Source organism: Triticum dicoccoides, chromosome 5A, assembly GCF_002162155.2.
Source record: "Triticum dicoccoides isolate Atlit2015 ecotype Zavitan chromosome 5A, WEW_v2.0, whole genome shotgun sequence".
In the NCBI taxonomy this organism is placed as follows: domain Eukaryota; kingdom Viridiplantae; phylum Streptophyta; class Magnoliopsida; order Poales; family Poaceae; genus Triticum; species Triticum dicoccoides.
The window spans coordinates 120,200,710-120,212,041 of record NC_041388.1 but is presented as its reverse complement, the minus strand read 5'-3'; the positions used below and the strand labels follow the sequence as shown (position 1 = coordinate 120,212,041).

The 11,332-nt window shown below is 42.1% G+C and overlaps 1 protein-coding gene across 2 annotated transcripts in view; it reads left to right on the top strand.

The window, feature by feature from the left end:
* The window catches only part of LOC119300004 (5-methylthioadenosine/S-adenosylhomocysteine deaminase-like), a 17,009-nt gene extending 9,200 nt beyond the window's left edge, over nt 1-7,809 (top strand). Inside the window, exons 3-10 of one of the 2 annotated variants that reach the window (XM_037577097.1) lie at nt 2,649-2,807; nt 3,796-3,945; nt 4,461-4,604; nt 4,953-5,109; nt 5,435-5,607; nt 5,853-5,908; nt 6,468-6,570; nt 7,128-7,809. In XM_037577097.1, coding sequence (XP_037432994.1) covers nt 2,649-2,807; nt 3,796-3,945; nt 4,461-4,604; nt 4,953-5,109; nt 5,435-5,607; nt 5,853-5,908; nt 6,468-6,570; nt 7,128-7,217 — 1,032 coding nt within the window. In that variant the 3' untranslated portion in view covers nt 7,218-7,809. Of the gene's footprint in view, nt 1-2,645; nt 2,808-3,795; nt 3,946-4,460; nt 4,605-4,952; nt 5,110-5,434; nt 5,608-5,852; nt 5,909-6,467; nt 6,571-7,127 lie in introns of both variants that reach the window. The other variant, XM_037577096.1, reaches the window with a different exon arrangement.
* The last annotated feature ends 3,523 nt before the right edge of the window (nt 7,810-11,332 follow it).

Genomic DNA, 11,332 nt, shown 5'->3' with positions numbered 1-11,332 from the left:
AACCAGACTGCTGTCGTAGGAGAAAAATTCAGTGTAGCCATTTGCACCCAAACTGACTCTGGGATCCCATAGATGGTGAAGTATTGTTCACAGAGATCTTTCCACAACAGTGGGTTCTCTCCATCGAACACAGGAAAAGGCATGGAAGGTGGACTGGGAGCATTTGAGGCAAAAAATGGTGCTAAATTCCCTGAACCCCCAGCCGGTGACAGAGTGTTGGTGACAGCAGGTAACTGAAGCCGGGAATTGACCGTACCGTTGGCCGGAGGGGCCGGCGGGCTGACAAGCACCGCGTCGACCGCCGTCCGTGGAGGTGATGCAGCGCCGAGGCCATCGGCCCGAGGAGGAAGACGCGCCGGGGATCCGTCCGAAGACGAATTGTTCTTCCGCGCCAACAGATCGGTGTGATCTGTTGCCGACGCCTCCTCTGCATCGTTTCCCTTGTTGCCCGCGCGCTGCTTCTTGAGTAAGTCGACTTCCTCCTGCAGATCGGCGATCTGCGAGTCAATCCCAGGTCTCCATGACGCGAACTCGGCGGCGACGGAAGACTTGATGTCCTCCTTCCACTCCGCCCGCAGCTCCTTGAAGAACTCCTTGAGGTCGCCCTTGGTGACAGGCTCCTGGTCCTTCTGCATCCTTTCCGCTCGCTGCTGTCGTGTTTCGATGATGGACGCCTCCAGGGCGGAAGCAAAATTGGGCGCTGGGCTCTGAGTACCAAGTGTTAGCACGGCACTAGTATTACTCTCAGAATATGGTGGTGGTTCACAAGATCTGAAGATTACAAGCACCAAGGTGCCAAATTGGAGATGAGTGGAAAAGGAACTAGGGTTCTAAGGTAGTAGGTAGCCGCCGCCGTGCCGTGCCGTGCCTTGATCGATCTTCGATCCCCTCAGGGTTGCCAGCTTCTCCTTTTATCCCTCCTGTGTTGCGTTCACCCACTGGCTGCCACTCACTCTTGGGTTGGGTTTCTTGATCCTCTTGGCTGGGCCTTGGGCCGTCTCCTCGTCGGGCTCGGTAGTTGGTTGGGCTGATGGGCTGGTGCTGTCAGGGGTGCTAACAAGTGTATTCCTGAAGGATTTATTGACACGTGCAAGTGCAAGCAGGTGCCCAGCATTTTGCATCTTGGGTTTGTTGATTCCGAATGTTGCTTTTACATGAGGACATTAGGTACATTTTGGTACTTGTACAGCTCTAATGCTCTGTTTGTGAGATTGTGCATCGTAGAGGCATGTTTGTCATGGAGGAAATATAGAGTTGGGTCCATCTGCAAATCAAGCTTGGTCTGCCTGCATATAAACTTCAAGGAACACTCTGTTATTTCTTAGTGTTGCATTGTGCTATTTGGACCAAGCTTGATACCATGTGAACCAAGTGTGGTTCCATTCCACCAGCAAAATGTATGTGGTCTGTGGTGTCATCTCTAAGAACCCGCCAAATCTTTTAATAGCATTGGCTTCCACTCCCACTTGTGGATGAGAACCCAGGGTAGAGTTGACCTTGTAGTTGTATGATACTCTTATCCCATTTGACCAGATGGAATCATTCTGAGGGCTCCCTACTATCCTTTTGAGGGCTTTGGGTGCCTCGAGGTAGACACGATCCATTTGTTGCTGGATGAGTCCCACTCCTTCCTTATTCCTGACAGTACGAAAGATGTCATTAGTACCATTTTCATATCTTATTATATGCAAGAATTTCGTTCTTTGCAAGTTGAATCATGCTTATTATGTGTACAGATCCAATTCAATAGCTTTTTTAGATGAGTTTGTTGAAATATATGTTCATAGTATAGATCTTTACATGTTTTTTATTTGTACTGCTGAAACAAATCTACGCATGTTGGTATGTCCTTTTTGCTTATTTTTTACTCACATTCTTGTAGAAAGAGTGAGGAATATATTACTCGCATCCTAAAATCCTAACAAATTTGGAGCACCCGGCCACCTAATGATTGTTTATTGTCTGATCTGTATGCCCTTTGTATGTTGAAATGAATTCTGTACTCTGTTAGATCCAGCGTTTTGATTATTTACTAGTTGATCAAAACGCACGAGTTTTTTGTTATCCTCAGATCTAGAAGTCTCATTTTTCTTGTACTCCTCCAATGGCACTGGAATATAAGAATAGTGGCTAGAAACCAATTTCTAAGCTGAATGAAGTTCAATTTCTTTTGTGCTGTTAATCATAAAAATCCTGATTTATGGCTTCAGGCTTGGTTAATCTGGTAGTATGCTGTTTGTATATCTTAACAGATGTATTGTTGGTTACTTGTGTATGTTTAGGGTAAAGTTCAGTAGCACTTATGTTCATTTTACAGTTACAATACATCATGTATGTCTTTTGATGGCCTATGGGTTGATCTACACTCCAAAGGTGTGAACTAAAGATGGAGATATTTTTTAAGAGTTGGGCATGCCTTAGGCGGATCTGGGCAAAACCTTTTAAGTTAGTGTATTGTTAAAATCAGTGTTTAATCTTTATATTGTGCTCACCTATAGCTAATTGACAAACAACGTCACATGTGTTCTGTATGGTATGGTCGGCCTGTACTCAGCTTCCTGGATAGATACGCTCAAACTAGCAGCAACCTGATGAATTCTACTGTCCCAATGCACCTAAACATATTTGTATTTGTCATTCAATAGCAGGTAACATGCTTTGCCGAAGCAGGTGGGCAGTATGTTTCAGAAATGGCACGGGCGGTGGAATTGCTGGGATTGCGTGCATGCTTGACAAAGTCAACAATGGACTGTGGTGATGGGTTACCTCCAAACTGGAGTTCTTGTTCTACCGACGACTGCATTCAGGTTTTCCCTCAAATCGGGATCAGGATCACTTTCTTAAACACTGTCACATGATGCAGTTCTTTTACTTGAACTCAATTTGTATCCTAGACTCGAGCCTTTCCATGGAACACATAACACCTTCTGTTCTCTTCCCCCAATTTGAAATAGTGCCATTCATATCTTTAGTGACTGCCATTGACAGCTCTAAACCGGTCTTCAGGGCCTAATGCCATACATAAAGGGCTTGTTTTCACTTCATCATTCTAGGGATGTGCATGTGCAACATGTAATTCAATAGCAGCATGAGCTCAGTCATGGAAGTAGCAGCCACTTCAGGGGGGCCTGCAGCTAGCTGGCATGTCAGCTGGCCCATGCGCAGGGAAGCGCTGAAGCTGAACATGTTGACCAGATCCAGCATCTGATGTGTTTATCGAGTTGTTAAGTGTGTCTCGCCTATTAGTTAGCATTATTTTGCCAGGCCAGCCCTATTTGTGGCACAGCTGATGCATATGTTGTAAGCAGAAATCAGTTAAGCATATTCCATCGTATCGATATCTGCATATTTAAGAACAGAGTTACTCTAAGAACATGTGGTACGTTAGATACTACTATGTTTATTGCTGAAGTTCGACAAGCGCTGGTACCCAATGTAAAATCCGTGGACATGAGAAGTCTGCACGGAACAAACAATTCCTAAATTTGGAAAATCTGAGAAGGTATGATTCAAGTAGGCTACAGGGTATGGCAAAATTTGCAAGTACAATTGGAAGTAGAGAAGGAATAATAAGGTTACCAAAAATTGTTGCTTTTTCCATCATCCGTTGCTCATTTTTTCCTTGTTTTTCCTGTGCAACAGCTATTTGGGATTTACTGTACCTAAATAAGGTTAATTCTTATTTGATTGGTTTATGTCTGCACAAGTTAAGATCCATCTAAGTCCAAATACACATGTGTTTATTCTCGACATACTTGACTGTTATGTGATGTGAATGACTTTTCTTTCACGCAGTCACAGAAGGATCTATATGAAAAGCATCATAACACAGCTGATGGGCGAATCAGGATATGGTTTGGGTTGAGACAGATCATGAATGCGACAGATCGGTTACTGCTTGAAACAAGGGATGCTGCACAGGAACTGAATACTGGAATCCATATGGTATTAAAGTAGTTTATTTGTGCCGCAAAGTTTACCTTCTCTTTCTCCCCCCTCTCCCTTGCCCCTTCTGTGCACAAGCCGCAGGTCCTTATTATCTTCACAGGGATTACAATAGGATAGAATAATTTAAGCAAGAAAATCAGGCATTTTATCAAAGCAAAAAAAAAGTCACTCACAAATGCATGCTTCTCTCCTTATAAATTGGAGCTTGGAACCATGGAACGACGAAATGTTTTATCTCGTTTCGGATATTGTTGTATCATTTAATTAATTTATTGAAATAAAACCTGGATGCTATATTTAATGATGCTTGGAGGACTGCCTGGAGTTGTTTTTGCGTTGTGCATTTCTATGATTTGGGCTCCTAGAGAATTATCTTGCTAATTTAACTGAAATTCGTTCCAATGTGAGGAGCCGAACACAAAATGATTATACTATTTTACTATTCCAGTAGAAGTTTTTGCTCAGCTAACTGCTATACATTGCTTATGCTTTGCTTTTTATTATTTTTGCAGCATATTGCGGAAATACCATATGAAAATCAGCTTGTAATGCGGATGAAGAAAATTGATCATGGGACAGTTACATATTTAGAGAAAATTGATTTTCTGAGGAGTAATTTGCTGGCTGCCCATTCTGTTTGGTTGAATGAGTCTGAGGTAAGTAAGCTTTTCCACAATCGAATGTTACCTTTCACGTTATGTACCCTGGTTGTGCTCTGAGAATGTATGGTAATTATGGAATACCATAACTTTAAATCTAGGTTAAACTGTATGGCTTTTAATTGTACAAAGGCTGCCTCAGTGTACATCCAATTATGCCAGCAGTCATCACTGTACATAATCAGCATATAACCTGTTGCAGCAGCTATATGCTTCTTTTTTCTATATGTTAATTTCTCTGTCTAAATTCTTTACTATGCACTGTCTACCTTCTGATATGCTTTGTGGTACTGGAATGCAAAATATAACTTTGGCAAACTTTTCATTTGAGTTTCTCACTTGCAGATAAGTCATTTTTCAAACGCTGGTGTCAAGGTTTCTCATTGCCCAGCATCTGCCATGAGAATGTTGGGGTTTGCTCCTATTAGGGAAATGCTGGATTCTGGTGTTTGTGTCTCTCTCGGTACCGATGGAGCACCAAGCAATAACAGAATGAGCATTGGTCTGCTTAATAAACTATAATCACAGATGTTTTTACGAGTGTGTTTAGCTTTGCTCTTAGTTTTCTTCACCTATGTTGTTTGGCACCCAGCAGTAGCGAGGATTCTGTCAGAGTTTTGCATCTAATATTTTATATTAAATGCACTCCGTAGTGATCCTAGGGCATATCCATTTGTTCTGTAAAGAAATAGGTGTGCCATATTTTTCTGTTATTATGTTCCTTGTCCAGTATCTATTGAATATGCATGGTTTTGATGATAGTTTTACAGATTCGATGCCTATTGTGGCTCACTCTATAATTTACAAGATTACCTTGTGCTGTACAGTTGATGAGATGTACCTAGCCTCCCTTATTAACAAAGGGCGTGAGGCCTATATCAGTGGTACAACAAACCCAACCGTGTTTCCTTCTGAGACTCTGCTGACGATGGCTACTATTAATGGTGCAAAAGCGGTTCTGTGGGATAATGAAATAGGCTCTCTGGAGGTTGGCAAAAAGGTGCTGCCGTTAGCTGCTAATTTTGTCATATGTGGTGCTTGAAAATACTGGTTTATGTATTCTTTTGAAACTGGATTTATGCCTACAGTTCAATCATCTTAAATGAAAACCCATTATATTCTGTGCGGACATTCCAGATTATGATTTCCTAGTATAATCAAATGGTCTGGATCTATTGATTTCTTATTTATTTTAACTAATATCAATATCTTGTTGACGCTTGAGGTTTTTTGTTGGTTTTGCAGGCGGACCTGATTGTGGTGAATCCATTTAAGTGGTCCATGCTTCCGTTACATGACAGGTATGCACCACTGCTATTTTTCTAAGAGCAAATTACTGCATTTTTGTATTGAGTTCCCACTGAGTTTTGTTTCAACTCATTAACCAAGTATCCTTTGCATGCAATCCCTGTCTTGAAGGTTGCAATAGCCATTGTTCATATTCATTAATAACGCATTGTTTATTCTTACTGTTTACATACAGGACTCTCATAATACATGTAGCTTCGTTACTACTCCCTCCGTTCCTAAATATTTGTCTTTCTAGAGATTTTAACAAGTGACTACATACGGAGCAAAATGAGTGAATCTACATTCTAAAATATGTCTATATACATCCGTATGTGGTAGTCCATTTGAAATCTCTAAAAAGACAAATATTTAGGAACGGAGGGAGTAAATTATATTTCTAGCTCTGTAGCCTGCCTACAATGCAATACGTAAAGCTATTGAGCTTCAGCTCCCTATTATTGCACGAAAACAGAAGTACTACACATACTCAACATTACAATTTATTTTAAATAATATTTGACAATAAGAATGGAATTAAAATCATGGTATTAACTTTTTTCTGCTATGCAGCATTGCCAACATTGTTTATTGCATGCGGTCAGAAAATATCGAATCTGTTATGTGCAATGGCCAATGGATTATGAAGGATCAGAAGATTATGAATGTAAATGAGGTAATTTTCTCCTTTTCTTTGCCTAATTAATATTGAGATGAAGGAAAAGAAGTACCTAGGTTGTTTCACTTTGCCAAAAGGCTAGGAAAGTTGTGCAAAGCTGCAGTTTCATTCCACATTTTCTCTGTAGATGCGACTCAGTTTGAAAGTATACTTTATTTTCCTGGAATGGTACTCTGCATCTCCTTGCATACTTGTATTAACACACTGTGGTTTAGTTATTAATGCAATGGAGCAAGAGGCCCGTTTCATTAAAAAAAATCCAGTTAAAAAAACTCGCCGACATAATTTATTATAGCTGAGGAGATTCGACAATCGATGTTGTGCTTGCTCCTCAGCATATCACCAAGTAGTCGGACTAGAAAAGAGCAACATTGGAATATTCATGCTCTGGAATAACTGCAAATTTGTAATGGTTGTGAAAATGGAAGTGGTAACCACTTTCATCGCTAAAGATCATATGCTTTGCTCAAGCAATGTTTGAATCCCATAATAATAGCTAAGATACATCATTGATGGTGCTTCCGCTGTTTCTAATATATCTTTCTGTGGTCTAGGAGGAGGTAATTTCTTCAGCAGTAAAGAGAGCAACTGCCCTCCTAGCGCGAGCTGGCATCAATCTCCCTGAAAGGATGAACTACTTGTGATTTTATCATGCTAGTTCTTCTCCCCGAAACTTTCGGTCCAATGATCAAGCTGAATATGGAGCTCATGCATAACCTTTCGTGGGGTTATTCAATGCTTGTTCTTCTCCCGGAAACTGCTATTTTTGCACTTTTAAGCGAGGTTAATTGCTCGTTTGAGAAGGAATAAGTCGACGATTAATTTGGGTGGAGGACTAGCATGCATAATCTTCAATCCAATGATAAAACTGAAGATGGAGCTCAATCTTCAAGTGAAGAATCTCAAGCTCCATTGTAGGACCCTCAAGTCCAAGGTGGAACTCAAGCTCCAAGTGAAGAAAACAAGTTCCATGTAATATCAAGATTCTGATCAAGCTCCGCCGCTGCCCCCCAATAGTTCATACTAGCGGCCTCGGTGCCATTGTTTGCTTAGTTGTGACTTGTCCGGTTGCTGCTTTTGTTCGAAAAATTAAGGTGACTTTGTGGTTCAGGTCCGTGTCGAGATTTAGTATAAAAATCCTGATAGTATCTGGGCATATTAACAACTCAACATGAAGCATGCATGATCCCAGTCTGCATGTTCTGAACGTATTGGTATCAATGCATATTAGTATTAGCAGGCTCTCATAAATAATATAGGAGATTTTTTTATTTTTAGAAAAGGAGGATGACCCGGCCTCTGCATTTGGGCGATGCATGCAGCCATAAATAGTATAGGAGATGGATGACGAAAACAGTAATTGAAACGCACAAAGAAATAATCAGCTTTATATTGAAGAAAACGATCATCACTTGCACATGCTGTCACTACTTAATCTCTTGTCATACTGATAACTTCCACTGAATCAGAAACTTGTTCTCATATCTAATCGGCGAAGTTGTTTGTCATAGTAAATGTGAAAAAGCAAAGCTTGTGCTTCCGAAGAGGTAGCCACTTATCTAAGGTCTGAACAACCCAATGCATCTAAACACAGCACACGAATTGTGCTAGCAATTTTAAATTCCTTACAAATGAGGGAAAGTGAACCCTGGCAATGAACATTTACCTCATGTCTCATTTTACCTCATGGCCTTTGTTCCGTTATCAAACGGAACCCGGGCGAATATCGGATTTTGTACGACATAATCCTTTGAAAGACCGATGCAATTGTTCTATGCATTGACACCATTATCCTTCAAGAAACTAGATGATTCATTGCCCCATAGGTACCCTAGGAGCTAGCCGAGCGTGAGGTAACCGAATCCGAGAAGGACGTGAGTGGCAACGTCGTCCAACCCTTGGGAATCACACAACAAGCACGATAAGGAACTGCCATCTTGCTATAAGTGGAAGAAGATGGAGGAGGCATCCTCCTCGACATGCCATCTGTTGTTGAGCTAGATGCCCACCTCAGTGATGAGCCCTCCCTCCGAGTTGCGGCAGAGAGTGAAGGGACGTCATCCTCGTGCTCAAGCCTAATGATGAGGTGCACCACCAAGAAATCCAAGTCATTGTGTCTGTTCCCCTCGTGGCAGTGCTCCAACAAGAAGCCGGGGCCGAAAGCTGTAGGAAGCAGGAATAGTCTTAGCCGACATGGGAACGACTAAAGTGGATGGCGGTGGGCCGTGCCACCCACGCCCGGTCTTCGCCATTGTGCATGTTGCCCGTCATCGAAGTTGGCTTCGGGGCCTCTTCACTAGGAGCTCTAGCTCCTCAAGCTGGAGGAGCAACGGTGGAGGAAGAGGAAGAAGGAGAGACCTAGGGGGAGCACGCCACGTTGCCATTGTTTTCTATTGCTCTTGTGTGAGAAGAAGACCAAAGTAAAACACAAGTAAACGAGCTAGGGTTATATCTAAGACTCCGGCTCGTTACCCAGATACTCTAGGTGGAACCCAAGTGCAACCAGAGAAACAGATGGATACTCTAGCTCTGACCCGAGAGGGGTCATATAGTAAAACCCGGACGCTCCGGCTACAAAAACAACACGCTCCATAACCACAATTAGCTAGCCAGAGACTCCTGCTGAAATAGCTTGAAGACTCTGGTTGACTCAGAGCGACTCTTTTGCTGAGGCTTGGGATTTGGTTAGGCCTTTTGGCTTTTAGACTTAGGGCACAGGAAATGAGTATAATGATCAATGACATGAGATTTTCTTTGCCTCCTGATACGTCCATTTTGCATCATGCTTTTATATCGATATTTATTGCATTATGGGCTGTTATTACACATTATGTCACAATACTTATGCCTATTCTCTCTTATTTTACAAGGTTTACATAAAGAGGGAGAATGCCGGCAGCTGAGATTCTGGGCTGGAAAAGGAGCAAATATTAGAGACCTATTCTGCACAGCTCCAAAAGTCCTGAAACTTCACGGAAGACGTTTTCAAAATATATAAAAAATACTGAGCGCAAGAAGTTCACCAGGGGGGCCACACCCTGCCCACGAGGGTGGGGGCACGCCCTACCCCCCTGGGCGCGCCCCCAACCTCGTGGGCCCCCTGGTGGCCCTCCGATGGCCATCTTCTGCTATATTGAGTCTTTCGATGAGAAAAAAAATCATAAGCCATCTTCTCGGATGAAACTCTGCCGCCACGAGGCGAAACCTTGGCGGATCCAATCTAGGGCTCCGGCAGAGCTATTCTGTTGGGGAAACTTCCCTCCGGGAGGGGGAAATCATCGCCATCGTCATCACCAACGCTCCTCTCATCGGGAGAGGGCAATCTCCATCAACATCTTCACCAGCACCATCTCCTCTCAAAACCCTAGTTCATCTCTTGTATCCAATTCTTGTCTCCAAGTCCGGGATTGGTACTAGTAGGTTGCTAGTAGTGTTAATTACTCCTTGTAGTTGATGCTAGTTGGTTTATTTGGTGGAAGATCATATGTTCAGATCCTATATGCATATTAATACCCCTCTGATTATGAACATGATTATGCTTTGTGAGTAGTTACGTTTGTTCCTGAGGACATGGGAGAAGTCTTGCTATTAGTAGTCATGTGAATTTGGTATTCGTTCGATATTTTGATGAGATGTATGTTGTCTCTCCTCTAGTGGTGTTATGTGAACGTTGACTACATGACACTTCACCATTATTTGGGCCTAAAGGAAGGCATTGGGAAGTAATAAGTAGATGATGGGTTGCTAGAGTGACAGAAGCTTAAACCCTAGTTTATGCGTTGCTTCGTAAGGGGCTGATTTGGATCCATATGTTTCATGCTATGGTTAGGTTTACCTTAATACTTTTGTTGTAGTTGCGGATGCTTGCAATAGAGGTTAATCATAAGTGGGATGCTTGTCCAAGTAAGGACAGTACCCAAGCACCTGTCCACCCACCTATCAAATTATCAAAGTACCAAACACAGATCATATGAACACGATGAAAACTAGCTTGACGATATTCCCATGTGTCCTCGGGAGCGCTTTTCTCTATATAAGAGTTTGTCTAGGCTTGTCCTTTGCTACAAAAAGGATTGGGCCACCTTGCTGCACTTTATTTACTTTTGTTACTTGTTGCTCGTTACAAATTATCCTATCACAAAACTATCTGTTACCACTTATTTTAGTACTTGCAGAGAATACCTTACTGGAAACCGCTTATCATTTCCTTATGCTCCTCGTTGGGTTCGACACTCTTACTTATCGAAAGGACTACGATAGATCCCCTACACTTGTGGGTCATCAACACTCTTTTCTGGCGCCGTTGCCAGGGAGTGAAGCGCCTTTGGTAGGCGGAATTTGGTAAGGAAAATTTATATAGTGTGCTGAAATTTACCGTCACTTGTTACTATGGAAAGTAATCCTCTAAGGGGCTTGTTCGGGGTATCTTCACCCCGACCAGTAGAACAAAGAGTTGCTCCTCAACCTACTGAACCTACTGAAAATAAAAATGTCTGCTTTGAAATTCCTTTCGGTATGTTAGAAAAACTGCTAGCTAATCCTTTTGCAGGAGATGGAACAAAGCATCTTGATGAGCACCTAATATATGTGGATGAAGTTTGTGGATTATTTAAGCTTGCAGGTGTACCCGGAGATGTTATTAAAAAGAAGGTCTTCCCTTTATCTTTGAAGGAAGATGCATTGACATGGTATAGGCTATGTGATGATACGGGGTCATGGAACTACAAACGATTGAAATTGGAATTTCATCAGAAGTTTT